Raw genomic sequence first — 26,971 nt, forward strand, 5'->3', positions numbered from 1 at the left:
GCAAAGCTTGTCTTACCTAGCAACAGTTGCCAAGTAAGTTAACAATTTCATGCTAGAATCTGGAGGAGAGCCACTGCTTAAATCTTCCCAAATCCAGTGCCCATACTTTACATGGCAAAGGCTTTCAGTACCATTCTTTGCCATTAGGCACATAACCACTACCTAATGATGGCAAATCATTTCATAGTTACCAGCCTCTAACATTGTCCTAAAACCTTGAACCTCTTCCAGCTTTCTTAAACTTCTAGCTTTTTCTTAAAACTTTTTTTTTGTCTCGTAAGAGTAATTTAACTGCACATAGTAAAAGACATCTAAAATTTAATTATGATCAGAAATCCGAATTACACAAGCTTTGTTTGCTGTGCTGTTTGTAATAAAATAATTCCACCAGCCCCTTTTGGGGAAACCTTCAAACGGATCCAGGAATACAAGCCATTTAAGACACGCTTTTACACTCACAAAGATATACTGGGTAAGTGAATGCTCTTTTCCTTTGTTCTAATATTTGATAGCATTATATGTCATTCTTTCTGCTATACTTTTATCAGCTCTTCTGATCAAAGTTGCTTGTCTTGCAGGGGTGTCTGTTTGGCACCAGAAGAATATGGTTGAAATCTAGCTTCTCCACTGACCAGTTGTGTGCCTTAGACAGTACACTTAGCCTCTCAATCTGTTTCCTTATAGGGATGTTAGGGATCCTGTGTTAAATAGGGATGTTAATCCCTATTTGCAGGTTGGTTATGAGGCTTTAATGAAATATTTGTTGACACATAATAGTAAATGGGAGTTCTTTTTGCCCTTGCCCATACTTGGTCACCTTCCTTACACATAGGAGAGGAAATACCTCTAAGTAACACCTTAATAAGTGGGTGACACTATAACCTTTACTAGTAGCTGGTGACATAAATGTAGGTAACATGGAGATGACCTGAGACTATTTGCTGTCTAAGCAAATCAGATTGTCATCACAGGTTTACTTCTCTCCTTATTCCTATCAGAGTTTGCAGTCTAACTTTGAACCTTAAAATGCATTCCTAAGGACTCTCAAAATACTTCTCTGATGCTCTCTTCCTGTAACCTGGTAAACTAGTGATTTGATTTCACTCCTGATCTTGGAAAATGTGAGAAGCTAAAGAATGGAGAATGTCTTGAAAACATTACAGTATAGGGGAGATCAAATTGGAATCATTCTCTACAAATAATCAATACCAAAACTGATTTTAACTTTCAGTACATGTTTAGTATGACTTATTAATTATAATGTCTAGAGTGATTTGACTTCTTATGCCCAGGTCAGTGGATATCTATTCTTAGATGTGTGTTTATTGATTGATTCCTTATGCGGATAAATCTAGTTAGAAATTAATATTTTATATTCAGTGACCTGTGTTTGTCATTGACTATTTTAAGCCGAAAGAGTCAAAATTCTCTGTTCTTTGTAAATAAATTCAGGAGCATGTGGGAATGTCTGTATAAATGTTAAGTGAATATTGCATAGGGCAGTAGTCCTCAATGCTAGCAGTGCACACAGCTTTTATTTTTTGTGTTTTTTTGGGGGTTTTGGTTTTTTAAGTAGGCTCCACACCCAACGTGGAGCCCAACATGGGGCTTGAACTCACGACCCTGAGATCAAGACCTGAGCTGGGATCAAGAGTCAGACCCTCAACCGACTGAGCCATGCAGGTGCCTCAGCACACATAGCTTTTTTTTTTTTTTTTTTTTTAAAGATTTTATTTATTTATTTGAGAGAGAGAGAATGAGAGAGAGCACATGAGAGGAGGGAGGGTCAGAGGGAGAAGCAGACTCCCTGCCGAGCAGGGAGCCCGATGCGGGACTCGATCCAGGGACTCCAGGATCATGACCTGAGCCGAAGGCAGTCGCTTAACCGACTGAGCCACCCAGGCACCCAGCACACATAGCTTTTAAAACATTTGTTTTTACTACAAATATCTAAATACAGAGTCATAGGACTTAATGTTAATTTAACACAGACCCACTAACTTAGAGCCTTCAGAATCAGGCTTCAGCATGTGTTGGTTTTTATTTTTTTATATTTGTTTCATATTTTAATAGCTTTTTATTTGGAAATTGTTTAAGACTCACAAGTTTTAAAAACAGAATAGAGTTCCCTTGTACTCCTTCTCCAGTTTCTCTCATTGATATCTTACAAAATGCTAGTATATTGTCAAAACCAGGAAATTGGTACTGGAAAATACCGTTAACTCAGGTGCAGACCTTACATGCATTTTTTTTTTCTTGATGTATAATTTTATAAAATTTATCACGTGTAGGCTTATGTAACCATCTCCACAATCAGGACAGAGAACTGTTCTATCACCACAAAGGAACTCCCTTGTGTTACCCCTTAACACACCCTACCCTGAACCCCTGGCAACCACTAATCTGTTCTCCATCACTATAATCTTATCCCTTTGAGAATGTTATATAGATAGAATCATATAGTATGTAACTCTTTGAAAGTGGCTTTTTTCATTCAGCATAATGCCCTTGAGATCCATCCAGGTTGTCCTTTGTATTACTAGTCTTTCCCTGAGTACTTTTTTTAAAGCTATGCAGGAATCCTGTTGTACAATCAGGGTTGAGAAAAACTAATATCAAATAATGGAATTTAAGCATAAGAAAGAGTACTAGCAGCCCACAGTTGTATCACATTTTTATGAAATTTAATACATTGATGGTCCATGCTTAGTCCCCTTTCTTCCTAGATCTTTCATAATCATATCTACACAGTGTTGAGCCTATGTAGTATATGTCCATCTCTACTGTAGTATTCACTGCCCTATGTGTTTAGAATCACTAATAATCTAATAGCAAAGACTTGTAATGCTATCAAACATGGATTTTCAGTTGCAGGTGACAGAAACACAACTCAGACAGACTGTGCATGAAAGAGAATTCCTTGACCCTTTAACAGAGAAGCCCAAGAGGGATCTGGTACCAGGGCTTTCGATCTATCCACGCCTGCTCTCAATGAGTTGGCCCAATTGTTTACTACCAGCCAGGCTTACTCCAGCAGCTGGGAAAAGAGTAGAAGTGGTCCCAAACTGCTCTAAGTGGCTATTACCTCTAGCTTAGAAATCTCAGAGGAAAAAGGTATTTTCTCCTTACATCCTTCTATAAATCCTAAAGAAGAGCCTGGTTGGCCAGGCTGGAGCATGTGCCCAACCTTGGGCCAACTGTTATGGCCTGGAGGATGGTGACAATATGATGGGTGAAGCAGGTTGGCTGCTGAGATTTGCAGTCCCCAGTCCCCCCAGAACAACCTGAAGTGAGAGAGGAACATTCTTGAGAGAAATGGGTCCTGTTACCAGAGGGAGAGCAGAAATGTTGGCAGACACCTATGTCCACAATGGCTTCTCTGTACTTATCGCCAAGCTGGGTATTGGGAGAGAGACACTGCAATATAAGATAAGCTTTGTAATTTTCAGAAGTTGATCGTCAAGACCTAATCACATGAAAAGTTAATAATTCAACAAATCTAAGATGTGAGAAATAAATGGAATGAAGAGTAAGTAGTATAAGAGTTTAGATTGGGTAAAAGATGACTCTGTGTGTGCCATGAGCACTGAAAAGGCTCGTCACCCGCACACAGGTCCTGAGCCACCTCTGACGGTCCGCTCTGGCAGGTGAAGCTGGAGCTCGGCTGCAGGTCTAGCTCTGTCCCTAGCTATCTGGTACTGTGTAGTCCTCTCACCTCTTTAGGCTTTTATTTTCTTGTCCAAGTAGGGAGGCTATTATGGGAATATTGTCATGTGGAAATTAAGTGAGACCATTGACCGAGAAGTACTAAACAGCTACCCCCTTACTCCACAACTGAAGCAGCTAACCTGTGAAGACCTACACATGAAGAAAGACATGCAATAGAGTGAAGAGAGCATTCTGCTACCCCTTCCCTGAGAGAAGCAACGCCAGCGCCCAGATCAGGGCAGAGAGTGGGGAGCAGGACAATGTGCTAACATAGCTTGAATATTCTCTCACTGTTCTGCTCTGGGACCGCAGGATGTGCTCTTTTCTGCCACTTTACTTCCCCAGTTGCTTATTGTGTGGCCTGAGTGTGATGAAGGGAACAGCCTGTCTCCAGACCCAATGATGCTGTGAGCTCCCTCCTCACTAATTAGGGAAAAACCTACCCCTTTCATCGGTATCTTTAAAGAAAAGATTGACATCTAAAAGGGAATATCTTTTAGAGGACATTAATAAGTAACTAGGTGATAGTGAAAAGGAAAAAACAGTCTGTGGATTCTTGTGATTGTTTTTCCTCAAATACACAGATATTGGGGCAGATATTCTGAATAAAGAAGAGCAATTTCAAGAGGCAGTACTCAAAGAACGTATTGCAAAAGCAGAAGCTGACGTATGGGTTCAGGTAAAAGAAGTTGGATATCAACCTAAATGCATCTTTACAGTTCTTTCACTTTTTGGATTTGTCCAAAACAATAGTCAGAACTGACTTTGAATCCTGGCTATCTGTGGGACCTTGGGCAAATTCTTCAACTCTGCAGTCTCAGCTTCTTCAAATGTAAAAGAGGAACGATAAGATTCTATAGGATTGTTGAAAGAGTTCAATGAAATAATGTGTCTGGCACACAGGAGGTCTTTAGTGAGAAGCAGACACCATTAGGGGTTTCATTCCTTCTAAATTGCCCCTCTGTGTGGATGACTCCTGCTCTCCTTAATCTCACTGGATTAAAACTTAAAAAAAAAAAAGACATCCTTGTTAATAATTATTATTGCTTACTATTTCATATGTAGACCATCCATTTGTGTGGTGTTGTAACACCCCTGACCAAGTGCCTGTTTTTGCCGAATTCTGTATTATGGTCTGCTCTCCTTCTTTCTCTCCAAGGAACTTGTTTACCTTGTCCCTATGACTGCTGAGGGTTGTAGGGGCAATTTGAGTGTGTTGGGACTCACAGTCAGATCCCAGACACTTAACTGAAGCAAAATCTCAATCCTCCAGCCTCTCCTCCTTCCAGTCATAGATAGAATAACGTAAACAACTTCCCAAAGAGAATGAATGCTCCGTGAGAGCAGGACAAGACACAGTGCTTGGAACATTATTTCTCAGTGTCTTTATAATATACACATCATGGCAAAGAGTGTTAGAATTGTCCAGCATCTGTGCCCGCACAAGTTTGGTATTAGAGTACTATGAAAGTGCAAAATGTTCCAAGTGCAAAGGGTAATATGAATAAAAGTCTTAGTAGTCATCTCTCTTTATCAATAATAGTAAAATTCAAATCAATTGCAAACTATTAATTATACACCCTAATACAAAGCAATGTCAGCATATCTAATGATCTGGGCATTCTCTTCAAATAAAATAATAAAACCTCTTTCTGAATGCCTGATTCAGGAGGTCAGGGATGGTGCTCAGCCTCGTTTCTCAGCAAGGTCTAGCTTTGTGCATCTTTCCACTTCTCTGTATTTTCCAGATTTTCTGCAATGAGCACACATTACTTTGATAATCAAGAAGCAAGAAATAAAGTGCCAAAGAAAAGACAACCCAGCAGCTTACAGTAAAACTCTCTTAAGCAGTTCACAAAACAGTAATGTTAGCTGTCAGTTAGAATGTGTTAGGGCATCTCTGGCTGAGGCAGCCAGTTGGCTGTGGGAGATTTGAGATGGGAACAGAGCAAGTAATTAGGGGCCCCATGGCGGTTGCTAATTTTCAGTAAACATGAAAAATTTGTGTTAATATAAGTTTATACATTAATATATAAATATTAAGTATGGGCTGTTTCTTTCAAAGGCTGATGAACGTCAAAAACAAGCAATCGAGAAAGCACTTGAAGAAGCAAATGACCAACACAAAATTAATATTCAGATTCTGGAAGAGGCACACCAAAAAGATTTACAGGTTTTTATAATGGCTTGTTTGTTGTCTTTTTAAGGGTACATAGGTTAGTAAAAAGCTCTGGCAAAGGAATAAGAGAAAAAACAAAATATGTAAAACCTTGATGGGTATTTCATGGAGGTTGGTTGGGACACCCAGGATTTTCACAGAAGAGATGCTGAACTCACAGATGAGAGGCAGCAGTGATGGATGGGTGTGGGAGAATCCCACGGTTTCTGATGTGATGAATCCAAAACTTTATGGGGTTTCAAGGCCCAAAGGAGCCACCCCTTTGCTTTACCCTCCACGTCTCTTGCCCCAGCCCTTCTATCTCACCGCCGTTTTTCGGGTCCTCAAACCTGAATGCACCGCCTCCTTCCCACCTCAGGGTCTTTGCCAGAATGTTCTTCCCCCACTTCAAGGGTTTTAGCTCAAACATCACTACTCAAGGGAAGCTTTACCTGATCAGCTCTGCCCTGCCACCGTGCTCTGTCCTTGACACCCTGTCGCCTTTTATAGCAGTCCTCACCCATCAGCATTGCAGTTAAATAGACCGTGTGATTACTTGTGCCTCACACACGACAGTAGCCTCCAGTAGGGCATGTCTCTCTCATTCCCACCCTAGCCCAGAGTCCAGCGCAGAGCCTTGGCTTAGCAAGTGTTCAGTCTGTGGCCGAACAAAGGAAGCAGGGTGTTTGCTTCCCTCTCCCGGGCTCTCTGATGGCCTCCTCTCCCCTCAATTTACATTTACTGCAGTGCCGATGGGGACTCTGAGCTGTTACTGAAGTATTTCCTGCAGCACCAGAGTTCATAAAATGAGGGGTCCTCTTTCTAACCTGGAACTTATAGGTAGCTGGCCAACATCCCAGGCAGAGGTGCAGGAATTCATCACTTAGTTCAGTACCCCAGTTACCAAATCTGATCAAAGGAAAAGGATATAGAACTGTTCTCACATGTCAGCCACGGGAGGGACAGGACAAGACATGGTGTAGATGTGATGATTCATGGGCAGAGGCTGGAGGGAAAGTGGCAGAAGTCTGGCCCCAGATTCGGCCTAACTTAATAAAAACAGAACTAATAAACAGTTCAGGGACCACCGGCCCATTCATTCATTTTTCGGTAATGAACACCTACCATGTATCAGACAAGATTAAATGGACTGTCCTTGTCCTCAGGAAACTTGTTGTCAGGAAAGGGAGCTCTGCCCCAGGGTTCCCTTTAGGAAGGGTAGTGGGATCCTCCCTGCCTGGCTCCAGTGGCCATGGTCCCCGAGAAGTTGGCTGCAGGGGTTCACTGCCCATTCCCTATTTTAGTTCAAAACACGAAGACATTTATAGTAAATCTATGTGGACCTGCTGCACCACTGGCATCTGCCGGTACGGCCATAAGTATTTGAACACTTCTCTATCAGTTGATAGATAACCACCTGTCAGCCACCCTGGCCACTCCCCCAGACTCTAAGACCTCCCGCAATCCAGCCGCGTAAAGGGGCAACCCTTTAAAGTGGTGGGGAACTTCAGGCCCCTGCCCCCTTGCTGCAGCCAGAGGATAAGGATACACACTTTGAACACCACTCCTGGTGTTGGGTTCTGAACATACAAGGATGACCGAGCTGTGATGCCGGTTTCAAGGAGCTCACGTTTGACTGTACTCCCTCCATGTAGTCTTTGGGTGGGGTTGATACACTTCGTGCTGAAGTAGAAGCCCTAGGAAAATGTAAAGGGGAAAAGTTAGAAGGAGGCTGACCTTTCTAAACTATTTGTCTAGCGTTTGGGAATTCACATTTATACTACCATCTCAGGGGCAGATCTCCTAAAGATTTTATTTATTTATTTATTTATTTATTTATTTATTTATTTATTTATTTATTTATTTATTTAAGAGAGGGAGAGCGCGTAAGCGGGGGGAGGAGCAGAGGGAGAAGGAGAAGTGTACTCCCCTCTGAGCAAGGAGCCCGACATGGGACTCAATCCCAGGACCCTGCGGTCATGACCTGAGCTGAAGGCAGACACTTAACCGACTGAGCCACCCAGGCGTACAGGGATATTTTTAGTGTAATGAGGAGTGATTTGTCTAAGAGGGATGCATAGGATTATTTCAACTTAGGATACCCAGACATACACATCATTATTGCTTCTCAAGTGGTGTCTATGAACAACCTGCTTTAGAATCTACTCACCTGGGAGCTTAACATGCAGATTCCCAGGCCCCACCTGACCTACACAGTCAGGGGCAAGGTTTTTAACCAGCAGCCCATCTGATTCTCACACGTATTACAGTTTGAGATTGCCAATATGTAGAGCAGAAACCAAGCTATTCTAAAACCAAATACCATTAAATTCAGATATGTAGATCTCACCAGGTATTAATTACTCTTTTATGATATTAAGAATTTGGCATAAGTCTCATATTACATTTTGAGTAAATCAGCTCATATATTGAGATACTGTAAGAAACAGCCTCATGAAATCCATCATATTTACTGCACTGATGTGTGACAGACATTTATGACACAATGTCTGCCTTAGGAGAAGTTTCTCTCAGCTATCACATGTAGAAATATCTGGGCCTCTCTGAGTATCTCATTTGTTTTTGCCTTATGGACATGGTTTATCTTTCTTTGATAAGATAATATATGAGCTGATTTACTCAAAATGTATTTCAGTAAAAGTAATTTAACTGGGAGACTTTCCATTGAATAAGAACATTGCCAAACAGTCAGTCATTGAATTATTTTTGTAACTTTAAATATATATTCCACATGCTTTGTGAGGCAGTAAAATGATTTTGCTTTTAATACATCATTGCATAAAAGAAGGACTTGGTTTAATGCTTTTTTTATGAAGTAAGATAAATCTTAAAGACGTTTAGAAATATTTCCATGCAAAATGTTTTATCGTCAAAAAGTTCTAGTCCTCTCAGAGGCAAAACCTTCTGCATATGGAAAACCTAGTGGCCTTTCTAAACAGCCAGTGTTTTCCTTAACATTTCTTGCTAAATACATGAACTGAGGCCACTCTGGAGAGATTCTTAAAGTTGTTTTTGTTGTTTTATTCCTTTTTTTAAATTGTCACCTTTGGAGTAGCCAAAGTGAGAAGACGAAAACTTTCCTTCTCTTGAAAAAACTGAAGTCTAACAAATATTTTAATTGTTAAGACACTTTTTTTCTAAAAAGCTAAAGTGGTTTCAGCTTCCATTGAGACATAGAGTTCAAAAGAAAGAAAGAGAAAGCAAGCAGACATGTTCACTGTGATTAGAGGATTGTACAGCGTTTCTGGAATGAAAATAAATTGATGAATCTCTTGAAAGACCCTAGCATCACAGCCAGCGATGAAGCAGGAAACTGGCATTGAGAATCCTGTTTCTGTTCCTAGTTCTTCCACTGACTCACTATGTGAAATAACTTATTTCTTTATGCTCTCTTGTTATCCCTAAAATAGAGGTAAAAATTTACTTTTAAATGAAAGTTTTGGAACTCTAGGCAGAATTCATTGCTCCTCCTTTCTTGCATTTCTACTAAAACACTCATTGCACGATTAAGTTGCTGGTTTCTTGAGGAGGAGGATCCCAGCCTTCTTGTGTTTGTAGTACGTGAGCCTAGCACAGTGCCTGGCACGTGGCAGGGTTAGTAGGCATTTCCAAAATGGTTACAGGGTTTTCCTTGAGAATCTGTTTTTCTTGAGTCTTGCTTTGACTAGTGCTTCCTCCCTTTACTTGGCCAAAGGCATCCACAGGTCCTTCTACCCTGGAGTGATGGAGCACTTGTTCCTGTCCCCTTGGTGAAGGAGAAAGGACCCCTCAATGCTAATGAGCTGGAATGCTCAGACGGCAAGAGGACAGACAGACAAGCTTCTGTGACTACAGTAATGGGCAACTGTTAGCTGTCTGAGCTTCAGGTTCCCTCCTACCCAGAAGACACTCAGGAGGCATAGTCATTATTTCTGTCATTTTCCAGGATTGACTTCCTAAAGGAGAATCATATTATGTATCTCTAATTATGTATAAAGATAACATGACACTATAGAACATTTGGACGATCAAGGAAAAAAAGACCTATTTTCCCTTTTGGCATATTAGGGAATATTCCAATATTACTTACATAAATATTTATGCTCTGTGGTTTGCAACATTTCTGGTATTAGCATTGTATAAATGAAAGTTTTCCATATCATACACTGTCTTCTTTTTATTTTTTTGAGAGAGAGGAAGCTGGAGGGAGAGAGAGAAAGCTGGAGGGAGAGAGAGAGTCTTAAGCAGGCTCCATGCCCAACGTGGAGCCCAAGGCAGGGCTCTATCTCATGATCCTGAGATCATGACCTGAGCTGAAATCAAGAGTCAGGTACTTAACCGAATGTTTGTTCATTCTGTTCTTACTCTGGGTGGAGCCACCCAGACACCCCCACACTCTTCTTTTAAATCATCAGTGTTGATAGATGCACATTCCATTGGGTTAAATACGAATAACTTTTTAATATGCATTTTTATGAGACTGAGACTGACTCAGGACCTTCTAGTGTACATTTTTAAACACCAAAGCTATAAGGGCACCTGGGTGGCTCAGTCAGTTAAGTGTCTGACCCTTGATCTCAGGGTTACAAGTTCAAGCACTGGGTTGGGCTCCATACTTAAAAAAGAAAAAGAAAAATATATTTTTTAAAAAAAATAAATAATAAATAAATAAATAAATAAAAGCTATAACATCTAAACCTATTTAACTATTGCTTAAGGAAATGGCAGCCAAAACCAAGATTGAGGTGCACCAAAACATGGAAGATGAACTACAGAGAGAACACTTGGCTGCAGAACAACGCATGGTACATAGAATCCAAAGGATTATGATGGAGTGCCACAGGGAGAAGGTCCAGGCTGTGGAGAAGGCCAGGGCTGAAGAGAGACAGATGGCCCAAGAAGCAATCCAGGCCCAGAAAAGGTATTCCAGAGAACACATTTGCAAATCAGTATCTTACTCTGGCCAAATCAACTTGGAGCAAGGGATAAGGTTGAGGCACATAGGTGGATATTTCCCAGGTTCTGTGTTTTTATATTTTTATTATGGAATATTTCAAACTTAGAGAACAATATGAAATATATTGTAGAATGTATGTGTATGTGTGTGTGTGGTTTAAAGAAAAAATACCATGAATATTCAAAGACCTACCACTCATCTGAAGAGATTGAAAATTGCTAACACTTCTGATGCTCCCATGACGCTTCCTCAATCACATTTCCTTCCTCTCCCCACTCTCAAGAGATAACTACCATCCTAAATAATGTGCTTTGCGTTCTGTATCTCCAGTTTTAAGAGGCTGAGGAGAGGAATCAAGAAATATTTCCCCATAAACACATAAAAGTCAATCTTCACATTCACTAGCTGATATCATACACCCCTATGGATGTGTTACTTTTGGTCTTTTCCTTATTACACAAGTCATACATGCTGTAAATGAAATGGACACTTTGGAAATATATAGGGCAAAACTTGCTAAGTCCTCACTCACTGCTTCCCTACCTTCCCTGTCTCCCAGGGACATTTATTTTTAAATAATGGGCCCCTTGTCCTTCCATGCCCTTTTGATGTCATTACAGCTTTATATTTGTACATGATCACAAATAATTTCTACACAAATCAGATCACTTTTTTTAAAGAATACCAAAGTAACCATTTTTATGTATGCAATGAACATTTGATGGAATTGGCCAATTTTTACAGGACAGCAGTCAGGATCCCTAGTGATTATTGGAACCAAGAGAAAAACAGTTTCCAGCTATTAAGTGACCTGCCCAAGATCACGCAGCTTCAGCAGCAGAACCAAGACTGAAACCTCTGTGTTTGGCCTTCTAGTCTAGGACTTGTCTCTTTTGCTTTGCTCTTTGACTTAAGGAACAAATCTGTTTGTGATTAATGGGTAAAATCTTCTTTGTTAGAACTGTTTAGAACAGGGCCAAAGGTCAAATCCTGTAGGATGTTTATTTTGCAGATAAATAAGAGCGAGGGCTGCAGCTGTGACTGTTTCAGCGGTACCTTCCTTCATGCACAGGCTATAAATCATTATTGAGACTGAAAAGGAAAGTGAAAGAGGATTCTGGGAGAAAGTTAGAGAAGGTGGTAATGCCCAAATGAGTTGTAGTCCAATACAGTGAAAGGTGGTACCCCTCTCCCTTCTCCCCGCCCTCCATCTGCAGGAACTCTGCCTCTCCTGTAGGAGCTTCTGGGTCTACTCCTCACACACTTACAGTGTCTGCTCCTTCCCTCACTCTGCTGCTTTCATCATCCCCCCTACCCCCACCTCTGGCCCTTTCCTCTCTGCCTTTTATTAAGTCAGTTGACTAAAATTAGGGAACTGCTATGTCTGTTGTTTAAGGATATCCAGCTAGAATGTCCATTTTGTCCATTGATGTATTCCAAATGCCTGGAAGAGAGCCTGGCACATGGTATGCATGTATTAAATATTTATTAAACAAAGGTTTGAATTTGTTCCAATTAGCTGAACCCACTCTGCCGCACATCAGATCTTATTTCTAGACATTGCTGGATTCCAGTGTTCTTTAGAGCATTTGCAGAAATGAATATATGGAGAAGGACCACTCTTTAGAATTCGACTGTAGATCTTTTATTTGACTATAAACTTCCACTGAAGAATTAAGGATTCAGAACATTTACATATTATGACAAATATGCCAAATTCACAGAACACATTTTGTGGACTGGGGTGATTAGATTCTAAATAGATTATCTGGGAAACACTGTATTCTTTTTCTGGAAGGAAAGAAGGAAGGGAGAGAAGGCGAGAAGGAAGGAGGGAGGTGGAATGAAGGAAGGAAGGAAGGAAGGAAGGAAGGAAGGAAGGAAGGAAGGAAGGAAGGAAGGAAAGGGAAGGGGAGGGAAGGAAGGAAAGGAAGGAAGGAAGGAAGGAAGGAAGGAAGGAAGGAAGGAAGGAAGGAAGGAAGGAAGGAAAGGAAGGAAGGAAGGAAGGAAGGAAGGAAGGAAGGAAGGAAGGAAGGAAGGGAGGAAAGGAAAGGAAAGGAAGGAAGGAAGGAAGGAAGGAAAGGAAGGAAGGAAGGAAGGGAAGGGAAGGAAAGGAAGGAAGGAAGGAAGGAAGGAAGGAAGGAAGGAAGGAAGGAAGGAAGGAAGGAAAGGAAGGAAGGAAGGAAGGGAAGGGAAGGAAAGAAAGGAAGGAAGGAAGGAAGGAAGGAAAGGAAGGAAGGAAGGAGGGAGGGAGGGAAGGAGAGGTGGGAGAGGGAGAGAAGAGAGCAAGCAGGCGAGTTTTGCTTAGAAAGGTTCTAGGTGTTTTCTAGCCCAAGACAAAGGCATGAATGAAGTGACTGCTCAGGAATTTTTGTGTTCATGTCTATAATTGCTAATGATAGTTACCCTTTATTTAACATGCAGCACATGCAAGGCCCTTTGTGTGCTTCTCACTGAATTTTTGTATCCCTTCCTGAGGGATTCTATCATCCTCCATATCTTCAGATGAAGTCCCTGAGTTTTAAGAGAGAGATTGAGCAACCTGCCAAAGGTCACATAGAGAAGAGCTGACAGGGCCCCATGTGAACCCTGGTCTATACCATACCAAAGTTTATGACCTTCCATTACACTATCCTGCTCATTTCACCAGAGCTTATAAAGTGCCTTCTGTGGATGTGATCCTGAGTTCTGCTGCAAGGAAATAAGGGTGTTTCCTCAACATGTGTAGTAACTAAAGCATGGCTGCCCCATAGACCAAGGCTAGATAGACGGGTACAAAGAACACTAAGTACTGGGAAAGTCCTGGAAAGATCAAGCAACAAGCGTGTGGGCTATGTGGTGAGCTGGGTTTGTTGGAGGCAGTTAGTCTTGGCTTGGGCCTTAGAGAGAAGGAAGGAGGTCCTATTTGTGAAAGACTGGAAAGAGTAAGAACAGAATGAACAAACATGTAGAGGGGAAGGTGGATAGTGTAATGAGGCAGAACCAAGGGAAGGTTAAGAATATGAATGACCCTGAGATATAGATGCACCACTAAGGGGTGGCCTCTGGAGATGACCCCCCACCAAATCTATACAGTGCCTGTCACCTCAGTCTGGGGTATCACTAATCCTCCTGCAAGACTGGGTGCAGTAGGTTCCCTGTTTCTTAGGTGGAAAGTCAGAATATATTTTCCTTCAAACACAGTGGTTATAACCGATTAAAATAGTGCTACCGGGACACCTGGGTGGCTCACTCGGTTAAGCATCTGCCTTCAGCTCAGGTCATTATCCCAGAGTCCTGGGATCGAGTCCCACATCGGGCTCCCTGCTCGGTGGGGAACCTGCTTCTCCCTCTCCGTCTGCCTGCTGCTCTGCCTGCTTGTGCTTGCGCTCTCACTCTCTGTCAAATAAATGAAAAAAATCTTAAAAAAAATAAAATAGTGCTAACAGTGCTATAGTTCAAGTGAAAAAATGGATTAATAGTTTACTGTGGGCTCATCAGGCAAATGCTTAATATCACTCTAAATACTTGATGTACAAATGAATTTTGGGAACAAATCCTTTTATAATTTAGGAATTGAAGAAATGGAGAAATGAAGTATTCATTCTTACTGTCTTAAGAACCAAGACTTTTACTGATGGACATAGAAAGGAGATTGAGAAGTGTGCTCTTAGCAACATTTATGGGGAAAATGAAAACTTCACTTAATAGGTAGAAGGGAAGGAACAGCCAGATATTATTCTTTAAACCTGTGAGCAATGTATCTTGAATCATTTCAATAGCCTCTCAAACACAGTGAGAGAGAGAGAGAGAGCTAGGAGAGTCCCTCAAGAGCAAAGCACAAATCAGTTGCTGGTATGGTTTTCCATGCTTTATTTTTTTCCTCAAGAGCTTAATGAGGTTGAATTATTATATATTAGATTCTATTTTTATTTGCTAATCTATTTTTCTTCTCTGAGAACCCATTTTATAAAATATCAGACTGAATCCTATGGATATATATGGACACACACTAAAACTATTCAAAAAATTTCAATTTGTGGCCAGCACTGCACGTAAATATGGTGTGTAATTTTGAAATCCCAAGATTAGAGCCTCATAAAGTGAGAGATGGCAGATAGACCTCACCACTTGCAGAAGGAAGCATAAATGTTCACGTCATGTCAGAAGGGGCATTGGAGGCTGTTGAACCTGCTGTTCCTTCTGCTGGATGCCTGCCAAGCATTGGTGAGCCTCCTGAGTGCTTCTGTTCCAGGAATTTTACAGCTGGTTGAAGTGGTTGGTTAAAATACTGAATGCCTCTACTTGTCATGTGCTTCCTAATGTGGATCCAGAATGTGCTGGGTCTCATCCTCACATCCACACTTGGCTTCCAGCTCTGCCTCCCCTCCCTGATGCATAGTGATCCTCCAGATATTTGAGAAGAGAGGAAGATTCTCCAAGCATTCATTTGGAGGAGAAAAGAAAAAAAACCAAAAAGTACTAAACGAGTTCCTTTAGTCCTTCCTCATATGATATGATTTCTAGGCCCTCTTTTGAGAAAAAAAATTGTGGGTAATTTGTATAAATCAAAAAATATTTTAGAGATACCACAAGAAGTGACTATTTTTTATGATGAATATTTTGCTTATGCTAAGAATCCTTTTTAAGCATGAATTGTTTCAGGCTTTGATAATGCTCTAATTTAGCTGTTTTTTTTTTTAAGATTTTTATTTATTTATTTGAGAGAGAGAATGAGATAGAGAGCATGAGAGGGGGGAGGGTCAGAGAGAGAGGCAGACTCCCTGCTGAGCAGGGAGCCCGACGTGGGACTCGATCCCGGGACTCCAGGATCATGACCTGAGCCGAAGGCAGTCGCCTAACCAACTGAGCCACCCAGGCACCCTTAGCTGTTTTTAAATTAGTATTATTTGGCATAAAAAATGTATTGGAGAGAACTACATCTATACTACCCATTCATTCACCCATTTATTGGTTACCTGTTGTATACACACCAGGCACCATGCCAGACAGGGGAGATAGAAAGCTGAATGGGTACTCCAGACCATTTCTCCATGCTCTGCACCCACTTTTCTCCTGGCTTCAATTCCATGATTTCTAGGAAATAATCAGAATAAAAATCAGAGATACTCTGACCTTACACCAAAAGGAGTGAATCCCACAGGATCAAAAATTCAGGCTCTAATGCCAGCTGGGAGGAGTTGGAAGGGACATCCCCAAAAATACCAGATCCCTTTAGTGAGAACAGATCTTGAGAGCAAGGTGTTTTAAGGGCCAGGGCGGCGGGGGAGACTGTTATAGAGGGTGGAAGCTGGAGTCATCTAAGATGCACCTTATTTGAGCAGTTTTACCTAGGACCAGCTCTGGTGGAGCCTTCTAGTTGGCCCCACAGATGAACACATCCTCTGTGTGGGCCAGGAGAAAGCCAGGCGAAGCCAGCAGGAAGCTCGCACCTGCATGGGACAGAGCTGTGGTTCCCGAGAAGGAGCACCACTTCCCCTGTGGAGACTTGAGGCAGGCTCAAGGAAGCTTCCTTTCAGTCCCTTCTAATCAAAGCACCAGTGTCCCTGGTCGCCACCTTTACAGACTCTCCAATATCCCAAAGATTCTATAAAACATCAGACTAAATCCTCAGGGTGTGTGTAGAGGCTCACCCCCGGCTCTAGCCACAGTGTGATTTCTACTGATAGTACCTCCATTCTCCTGTGACGCAGGCCGAGAATCGGGGAGTTAGTCTTGATTCCTCTTCTTTCTGCCTCCCCTTTATCCTAGCCAACACAAATTCTGGCACTTACGGCTTTGTAATATTGCTTGGACTTATCCTTTTCTCTCCCTCTACCTACCCCTTTCTTTTTCATCATTAATTCAGACCCTAATCATTGCACACCCAGAATGTTGCAAAATAGTACCAGTTCATATCTCTACTTAACCCCATTATTTTTCAATTTAACCACTATTACCAGAATAACAATTCTAAAACATAATTACTTTCATTGTGTTGTTCTCCCGATAAAAAATATATAATGATCTCTCACACTATTGCAGCAGGTAATTGTTAAGGGCGGGAGCTTTCCCACTTGCTCAATTGTGTCACTGAACAATAACTAAATCTCCCTAAGCCTCAGTTTCCTCCCCTGTTACATGGGAATAGTAAGAGGTAATAAATAAAAATTGTACCATGTTCAGTTATTGTGAAAATTAAATGAGATGTAATGCATGTCAAATGCTTAGCACAGTCCCTGGGACACAGTAAGTACTCAGTAAATGTTAACCCTTGTTATTAGTCATAGATGTAGCCTGACTGGTGGGAAAAGGACGGGGAGAAATATTGCACAGCGCCACAGAGGCTAAGGACAACTGATGTTTACCTCATGATTAGGGAAGTTCACATTTGAAAGTCAAGTTGAAAGAATCGGAGACAATGAGAGAATTGCATCTTGGAGGTTAGAAGTTAGGAGATAGGACAGGTGCTAAGTCTTGGGAAGATTGTAATAGACCCGGAGGCAGAGGGGGAGGATTTTCAGGAACAATCATAAGTATTTGAATCACATTTATAAATTATTTTATTCTCAAATCTTGGGGAGGTTTTATTCTCAAGACCTCTTGGGAGGTCTTGAAACTAGGTTAAGCAGAGCTGTCCATCAAAATTACATTACAGTGGCTAAAAGCTTTTGACCTGGACTCAGACTGCCTGGGTTGCTCATTTTGCCACTTGTACTGATAAAGTGAAATAGGGCAAGTCACTTAACCTTTGTGAGCCTCAGTCTCTTCATCGGTAAAATAGGCAGAATCATAAACCCACCTCATGGACTCATTTTGAGGAAACATTAAGCTAATGTATGCATGGGATGCTCATCCACTTACTTGCCTGGGACATGGTAAGAATTCAAAACAGTTGGCTGCTATAAATTACATATACTTTCGTACATTACAACCAGAGGTCTGTGAACTCATTCAGTAGTGGTTCTCCAAGTGTGGTCCAAGGAATGCTCAGTGTCCCTGAGACCCTTTCAGGGGGGCCCTGAGGTCAAAGCTATTTTCTTAATAATACAAATGTATTATTTGCCTTTTCACTCTCATTATCTCCTGAGTACAGAGTGCTATTTTCCAGAGTTTTATGATGTGTGATGGCACAACAGATTGAAACAATATGAAAAAAATCCATCTTTTTTTCTGTTAAGCCAGACAAGTAAAGAGTTTTGCAAAAAATGTGGAAGTATGCCACTTTTCTCACCAAAATTTTTTTAATTGGGAAATGTATTTTTCATAAAAGGTAAGTTAATTACATTTAATATTCCATAGATTTAATCGTACCTTACATAAATGTATAAATATTTTTTTAATGTCTCACTTTTAATTCTAATACTGTCAGTGTCACTAGATATCACCCATACAAACAAAAGTTCTTTGGGTTCCTTGGTCATTTTAAGAGTGAAAAGGGGTTTTGAGACCAAAAGGTTTGAGGTGGCTATCAGAGTATTGTTCAGATGAAACTGTGAGTACAATTTCCTCCCCTCTGGCTAAAGGGAAGTAGCTGGATTGATACACAGAAATACTTTCTCTAGGGGTTTAGAAGTCTGACCCTATTTCTCCATTTTTAATCACATTGCATTCATATTTTTCTGGCCACAGAGGACTCAGGTCCCTAAAATTACCATCAGACACTAGGCTAGTAGGCCTCACCCTAGTCCCCAGCAGGGAAGTCAGTGGGCAGTCTCCCTGCTTGAAAAATGTTCTTGGATTGTTAACAGCTACTGCAATCCAAAAGCTCATCTCTACCCACCTCTCTCAGACTGATGGCTCATCTAAACAATGCAACAGTTTCTCATACATCTGGGGCAAAAGACAACATCTTTTTGTTTGTAGTGGCTAACCCATCTAACTTATAACTCCCTCCCTTTTGTAGAAAAGCCATGGAGGAAGTTTTGAATACTGGTATAACAGTTATGAAGGATCAGAGCAAGAGTGTGAACCAAATGATAAAAGAAAAAGAACATGAAATGAATGTGTACTATTGCATGGCTCAGAGGCAGAAGCAAGAAGAGGTCCAGGAAGTGCTTCAAGAGGCAGAGAAGACACATCAGGCCACGCTTGGAAATGTGATGGGTAAACTGGTTAACACTGAGGGGGAGCTGCTGTCCATAGCGAAACAACTACGCGTTATGACAAATTGGAAAGATTTCCTGGAGGAGGAATTACAGGAAACAAGGGAAGCATTTCAAAAATATATCAATTATACGTTTCCTAAGCTTTCTCCAGGACATGCAGATTTTATTCTGCCAGAAAGAAAGAAAACACCTTCCAGTCTTGTTATTCAGGAGAAAGAAACAACTCTCGATTAGAAATCTTTGACTGAAATTTCACTACAAATGTCAATGTTCCAAAGACAAAATAAATCAACTCAAAAACCATTTATTGATCCCCAGTTATATACAGGGTGCTATGGGGCTGCAGGCATTTTGATGGAAAACCAAAATATTCAAAAAGCACATTCCAGGCTACATTGAGTTCTAAGTCTATTTGAGGAGAGAAAACAGTGAGAGGGAACAAAACTAATTAGGAGGGGGAAAGGTTTCTTGGAAGAAGTTCAAACAAACTTCTATAACTGGCTTTATTCATGTCTACATCAGACATGTAATTATTTTAGTGTTTGTTGCAGTTGAAAACAAGTAAAGGGACATGTTTTTAGATTGTTCCCATTGTGGAGAGGTGTGCTAATTTCCAGTAAAGATTAATATTTGGTGAAGTGCAATAGCATTGTAGGAAAAAAAGCAATTTCCTTCTAATTCAATAGGATAAAATTTTAAATTCTGGGAATTCTATATAAACTAATTCAGAGAGGACTCATTTATATTGGCCAGTTGTGAAAGAAAAAATATGCCTTTAGAGGGCAGTCTCCTGCTTCAGGGATTGGGAGTCTTCTTGTGTTTATACTCCAGCCCAGGAGTGCTCTGAACCCACCTTCTTTGGGTTAAAACGCAGAAGACTGTTAAGTACCACAATGCTCAGCACCAACACATGTCAACATCTACTAAATTAAAATGAAAGAAAACCGAAGCCATAAAAACTTCAAAAATCTATCCACTCTAATGTAACATCCTTAAATTATTCATCACCACCTTGTGTTGGTGGCTTTAAAATAAAAACTTGGAAAGCACTTTTCAGTAAATTAGAAAGTACTGTTCTTGAGCAAGCCTTAAGCTGATTTGTTTACAATGACTGTTCTTCGATTTCCTAATGGTAAAAGTAGCAATTTGTTTACAATTGCAAATGGACTACAGTCTCCTCAGTATTTAGCTTCCTGATACTGCAGGACTACAACAATCCCTGTTGATTGATTGCCTACTGCTGGATGTAATAACATTTATATAGTGCTTTATGCTGCTTTTTTATGTCCATTCTTCTCACAACAATCCATGAGACAGGACAGGGATGGTTGTTAGTCTATTTTTAATAGATAACAAAAACTACTATGTATGTAGTCAGGTATTTACATGTGTGAAACATTTTGAGAACATTGATATTTGATCTTCACAATGACTTTTGAAAGTAATTATCATTGTCCCCTATTTGTAGGAGGGGAAAGCTAGGCTAGGGAGGTTTAGGAATTTTCCCCAGAGCACACAACTAATGACAGAGCCAGAGTTCAAAATAATTACAAGGCACAGGCACATGGATGCAGAGCTTAAGAGACCTAAAGTTTTTCACCATCGAGTACACTAGGGGGCGCTAGCGTGTGCCAGGCACGCTGAACATGGTACACAAGAGGACTCTTTCATTTTCACAGCGGTCTGTGAAAGGTGCAAACCAGTAACACAGTCACAGATAGGTTAAGTCACTTTCTCAAAGTCACACAGCTTGTAATCATCACAGCCAGAGAGTGTGGGTCTTCAGTCCACACTTTTAGTCATTATTTTGTTCAGCCTGAACATCAAGGCCTTGGTACCTGGTTGGTACTCTGCGAGTGTGTGTCTTTGTGGGTTCTGTGATGAGGACAAGAAGGACGTGGTCTGTCCTCTCTGTCATGCATCATTTTTGTCTCATAGAAGTCAAAGGAAATTGTACCTAAGATTGGTGGTATCTGAGTTATTGGAGTCATCCACCAGTTTCAAATCTGAGCACGTACCATAGGGGAACAGAAGGCAACTGTCCTCTGAAGGGATTCACTCTATGGCCACAGTTAAGCATGACTCCTTTGGCATCAGTGACATAGTAACATGAAAAGAAAGCAGACAATGTATTTGGGGTTTGAAAAAAGGAATTTAGCTTCTCAGTCTTCAACTTGATTGGAAGAAATTAAATTATCTGTGTTTTTAGTATTTTCCTTGTCCATAATCCTGTCCCTGCTCCCACCTCAATCCCAACCAACAGCTTCCTTAGAGTTTTTAAAGCAATTTGGATCCACCAGAGGACTCACCTGCTCACTCCCCCAAAGTGCTCATCATCCTCCTGTCATGGGGGTAATCACAGGGGAGCCTATCAGGACAGACTGCCTGATCCCAGGCCCCCATTTGCCACTTACTTGAGAGTCTGGAGTCAGCACCAACCATGGCAGGAGGGTCTTCTTTCACTTCTCTTGTTCTCGCTCAGGGTCTCAGATTTACCTCTCCCAGGGTCGCACTGAAGGAACATCATCTTTGCTCTTACCTAAATCCTTCTCCCTGATTTGGTCATCTCAACCCACAGTTCTTCCTAGTTTGAATGTTTCCCAGATAATATACCCCTGAGAATTAGAGTTCAAAATGGATGCATAATTTGCCCTAAAAATCAGGAAAGGCTGATGGTAGACTAAAAATGAGATATCACTCATATTTCCAGTGCCACATTCAATGGGCCCTCTCAGTAGTCTCTTGTTTCTATGGCACTGATAAGGATGATCCTGATGCATTAAAAAATGACACAATGGAAATATATAGCAATGACCATTTACTGAGCATGGGTTATGCATCAGTGCACTAGGCTCCTTACTAAACCTTGTCATATTGAAATCTCATAGCAACTCTGTAAGGTACCTACGAGGACCCCCATTTTGAAAATGAGGAACCTGAGACTCAGAGAAGCAAAGTCACTTGCTGAAGATCACAGAAGTGTTTGGCTGCAAGCCCATGTGTTTTCTACAATTACAGCACGTTAGCCTAATTGTGCTCAATCCCAGGACCTGAGTAGCCACCAATGATGCGTTGCTTTCAAAATACATTAGAATTGTATCAGGGCAATTCTGAATTATTGTGCAGAACCCTGACAGTTCCAGTGGCCATGACTGAGAGCCAAGAATGAAGGGGAGCAGAACTGGACAACTTTCCCCAAACGTGCTCGATGAGCTATCCCCGAAACCAAGCCCCAAGGGTGAATTTATGGAGGGGCATACTCCCTCCCACCAATCCAAATTCAAAAAGGAAAGATTCCCCCTAGGGTTCAGGGCGGAGATCAATTGCCTGTAGCTCAAAGGGGAGACTCTCCAAGTCAAGTGAAAATTGAAAGTGAGGTATGTTTTTGAAATCTCAGTGGGAGCCTTACTCCAAGGTTTTCTAGGGAAACTTGATTGAGACTAAATTGGGCTATTTTCAAAATGAAAGATTCCTTGAGTGAACCAATTTTTTTTTTTTAAGCATAATTTAACTTGATAACGCTTAACTCTCCTGGTATCATTTACTTTGAGTATAATACCTAAAGAGACCATTATAGACCTTAGATACTAAGCCCCATGTAAGTTATTAAAATTGTAAACATTTTGGAGAACTCTTTTAAGGAGAAATTAAAGAGTGCATTTTCCTTAGTTGCCTTAGATGCTATCTGTACAATAGTAGTGCGTGCTGTTCCCATGGTTTCTGATATTTAGGAAGATATATTAATTCCTGGAGGCCATCTGGGAACTTAATCTGGGGATCCTAAGAAATGACTTCAGTTTAATTTTCTAGAAGTCATTCCACTAAGAAAAAAAGTCTTGTTTTTGGAGAAAATAGATCTGTAGGCTGGAAAACAGATGCATAGTACCTCTAGGAAAGGTGGAAAAGGCCCCAGCCAGCTTGGTCACAAAGCACAGGAATTGGGCTAGTTAGTAATCAGTGGACCTTCATGTTACAAAGAAGTCGCTCTAACTTGGATTCCACGTGACCTATTTAAAGCTTATTTAAATACATTTAGTTTGGGGGCCTGATTTACACGGACACCAGGTAGACACTGTTTGGCAAAACTTAGGTTCACTTACACATCAGAGGAGTTCGACCGAATTCTTCTTGCTTGGCTGAGATCACCCAGAAGAGGAAAGAAGAAAGCATCATCGTCTGTTGTCCAGTTATCGGTTATCAGTTATCGAAAGCCAGGCAGTGAGTGAGTGCCTCATCTACGTTATTCCACTTCTGCCTCGCAGCAACCAGGTGGAGAATTTCAGGCACTTTGAGGTTAGGCACTCTGCATAAGGTCACACTATTTGAGAAGCTGGGAAGCGTTCAACCCATTGCTATCTGATTCCAAATTGCAGGATTGAAAATAAGTGGTTTTTACTCTAGTTAGTTCCCAATATAAACACTTTAATATTGAGTTGAATGAAGTTAAAATTATCCGTTTGTACATAGCAACTGCATGTTAGCTCTTAAAACTTTCGAGGATCCAAGTCTTTCAGTCTGCCTTTTTTTTTTTTTTTTTTTAATTCTTGACCATATGTGTTATTTCCTATTTCTCACAGCTCTATTTACTTCTTAACCTGTTTTGGGTGTCTATTTCCCGCCGCTGGACTAAAGACCGTAGAGGACTCTCTGCTGAGAACCCATAACAAACTCCAGAGCCGGACAGTATCCTTGACATATCACTTTATTATTTTTTTTAGATTTTATCTATTTATTTAAGAGAGAGAGAGAGAGCACAAGTAGGGAGGAGAGGGAGAAGCAGTTTTCCTGCGAGCAGGGAGCCCGATGCGGGCTCGATCCCAGGACCCTGAGATCTTGACCTGAGCTGAAGGCAGACACCTAGCCACCCAGGCGAACTGACATACCACTTTATACTGTCCCCTCACTCCCAACTGAGGGTTCCCAAGCAGGGCTATTTGTATCACTGAAGCATTGGAAGGGATATCATTTAATAATCTCATATTTCGGGGCACCTGTTCTTGCTTAGCGCTAAGTCCTGCCCACATTACTGAAGGAATGGCGTGATGCAAATTTTGTTCCCAGCAAAATGACTTCTACAGTCCAAAGTTTTCACATGATTTGTTCTTCTCAAAGCTGTCAGGTGGCCAAGAGTAGATGGTTGTTTCCTCTGTTGGTTCAGGCCAACAGATTCCTATCTGATTAAATATGATCCCTGGAATCTTTGAAATCCAAGGAGAATCCCAGCCTCTGGGGAAGGCCTCAGGAAGATACAAAAGAAAATCCTGCAACTATGGTCACTCAGTTGCAGGCAGCCCCAGAGGCTCATAGTCTGGCTTCATGCTCTCTTGTCTCACAGATACACTCAGGGCACTTTGGCCAGGGAGCATCCCAAACATAATAGGTGAATTGTGGGGCACCTGGGTGGCTCAGTCAGTTAAGCATCTGCCTTCAGCTCCGGTCATGATCTTGGGGTCCTGGGATGGAGCCCCGCATAGTGTCCAGCTCCCTGCTCAGTGGGGAATCTGCTTCTCCTTCTCCTCTGCCCCTCCTATTCCCCCTCCCCCTGCTCGTGCTCTCTCTCTTTCTCTCTCTCTCAAATAAATGAAATCTTTTAAAAAGAAAACGTAATTGGTGAGTTGTGAGAATAAACCCGACTGTATTATTGCTGAGGAATTTAGGCAAGCCAGTCTCCAAGGGGTATGTCCAAGTCACACCGTGTGTCTCATCTCTAGGCCTTTATCTGCCTCCATAAGGACACCAATACCCTGAGAAGAATTCTCAGCAAACAAATAGGATTTGGTAATTCAGTTTACTTGAAGTGTGTATCTGATCTTGACTTTATGACTCACCTTAACTTCGCAACATAGAAAATATGCACAATATATTGTTAAGGAAATGCCAGAATTATCACTCATTTTGTTTTGCATTTTATCCCTTAATTTCTGAACAATTAATAAAAAACAATTTAGTATTCTTTATTTCCAAATAAGAGGTGAAAGAAATAAAGGAAGTTATTATTGAAATCCTTAACTGATAATAAAAGATACCCCTTTGTATTCATATGGTTTTGTAGGCTCCTTGGATCAGTTAACAAAAGGCAGTCCTTGCATACCATCATCATAATTTCTCCATATCTCAGAACTGTTTTTTGTATTTTCTTGGTATTTGATTTAAGTCACTTTTTACTTAAGTAAACATCATGCTTTGGGAAGAAAGAGAGAAGGTAGGAAGCATCATGGCCTCACAGAGACTGGCAGGGCAGAGTGGAAATGCAAAAACCAGACAGGGAGAAGAGGGTCTGAGCAGGTAGTGATGACCCCGAGGGCTAAGAACAAGAGTGGGCAGGAATCCGGTAGGGATGGGTACAGAACCTCAGCAAAGTGAACATCAGCCTGAGAAAGAAAGGTTAGGCTGGATACAGAGGTATGAATAGAATCTGGAGGTTAGGGACTCCTGCCTGAGTGGCTCGGTCGGTTAAGCGTCTGCCTTTGGCTCAGGTCATGATCCCAGGGTCCTGGGATCGAGTCCCACATTGGGCTCCTTGCTTGGCAGAGAGCCTGCTTCTCCCTCTACCTGGTCTGCCTGCTGCTCCTCCTGCTTGTGCTCTCTCTCTCTCTCTCTGACAAAAAAAATAAATAAAATCTTTAAAAAAAAAAAAAAGAATCTGGAGGTTAAGTGGTCAGGAGGTCTTGAGGTTGATTTGGAAGAACTGGGGTAATGGACTGAAGTTTGACTGGGGTTACGAGCACCTGAGGAATGAATGTTCAGTGCTGGGAGAAGAGTGAAAAGAAGGTGTTGATGCAAGTTGAGGAAATAGGAGGCTGGTGGAAGCATCAGGCTGGGAACTGAGATAGTACCTGAGACTGGGTTGAAGAAAAATGACCTGAGAGTGGAGTGTGAGAGCAGAGAACTGGGGAGGAGGGAGATACCAGGAAGGCTAAGGAAGAGGGTGAAGGGTACAGAAGTGGGTGCAAAGGGTGGGGTTGCACTAGGGAGGGGCAAAAGCAAGAGGGTCTGTTGCAATGGGGAGAAGGTAGTGGTTTACCCTGGAGATACGGACACAGGGATTAAGGGCCTGCCATAGCAGTATGGTCTCCCGAGACCACAGTGGTATAGCTCAACATCCTTTGAGTTAAGCTGACATGTGCACGTGTCACCTAAGGCATCTCTCAAAGACGGGTATGTTGTACAAGTGTCTATCTGTCTGTCTCTCTCTGTGTGTATGTGCGTATTTCAAATGAATCATGTAGAGATGAGAAATATGATATCTAAAATGAAAAATACTTGGGGCGCCTAGGTGGCTCAGTTGGTTAAGCGACTGCCTTCGGCTCAGGTCATGATCCTGGGAGTCCCGGGATCGAGTCCCACATTGGGCTCCCTGCTCAGCAGGGAACCTGCTTCTGCCTCTGACCCTCCCCCCTCTCATGTGCTCTCTCTCTCTCGTTCTCTCTGTCTCAAATAAATAAATAAATAAATAAAATCTTTTAAAAAAATAAATAAATAAAAAATAAAAAAAAATAAAATGAAAAATACCCTGGGTGGGATTAAGAGGAAAAGATAAACTTGGAGTTATAGCAAGAGAAATAAATGATCCAAGTTGAAGCACAAAAAACCAGACTGAAAACATTAAAAGAGCCTCAAAGACCTGTGGAACAACATAAAAAAAGTCTAATATACATGTAATTGGAGTCGCAGGGGGAAAAAATGTGGGAGGTGCAGAAAAAATATTTGAGGAAATGATAGCTGAACATTTTCCAAATTTGAGGAAAATATAAAGCCACAGATCTATTAAGCTTAATAAACTCCAAGCAAAAAAATATAAAGAATTCCACACTGAAGTATCTAAATCAAACTGTTGAAAGTAAGTGATAAAGAAAAAAAGCTAAAATGCAACCAGAGAAAAAAGATATTTTACCTGTGGAGGAATAAAGAATAACAGTGGACTTCAAGCTTCTCAGCAGAAAAGAAACAAGCCAGAAAACAATGTAGCAACATTTTTTTTTTAAAGATTTTATTTATTTATTTGAGAGAGAATGAGAGAGAGAGAGAGAGCATGAGAGGGGGGAGGGTCAGAGGGAGAAG

At 41.2% G+C, this 26,971-nt stretch overlaps 1 protein-coding gene across 1 annotated transcript; it reads left to right on the forward strand.

Moving 5' to 3' along the window:
• On the forward strand, window positions 1-19,211 carry CUNH6orf163 (chromosome unknown C6orf163 homolog). The gene is made up of 5 exons (XM_045867209.3): window positions 1-472; window positions 4,293-4,387; window positions 5,774-5,881; window positions 10,585-10,787; window positions 18,709-19,211. The coding sequence occupies exons 1-5, from the start codon at window positions 325-327 to the stop codon at window positions 19,142-19,144; spliced, it is 990 nt and encodes a 329-aa protein (XP_045723165.1). The 5' UTR covers window positions 1-324; the 3' UTR covers window positions 19,145-19,211.
• The last annotated feature ends 7,760 nt before the right edge of the window (window positions 19,212-26,971 follow it).

The sequence above is a fragment of the Mirounga angustirostris genome, unplaced genomic scaffold (assembly GCF_029215605.1).
Source record: "Mirounga angustirostris isolate CCGP_5_RB_7025 unplaced genomic scaffold, mMirAng1.0.hap1 SCAF_8, whole genome shotgun sequence".
Classification (NCBI taxonomy): domain Eukaryota; kingdom Metazoa; phylum Chordata; class Mammalia; order Carnivora; family Phocidae; genus Mirounga; species Mirounga angustirostris.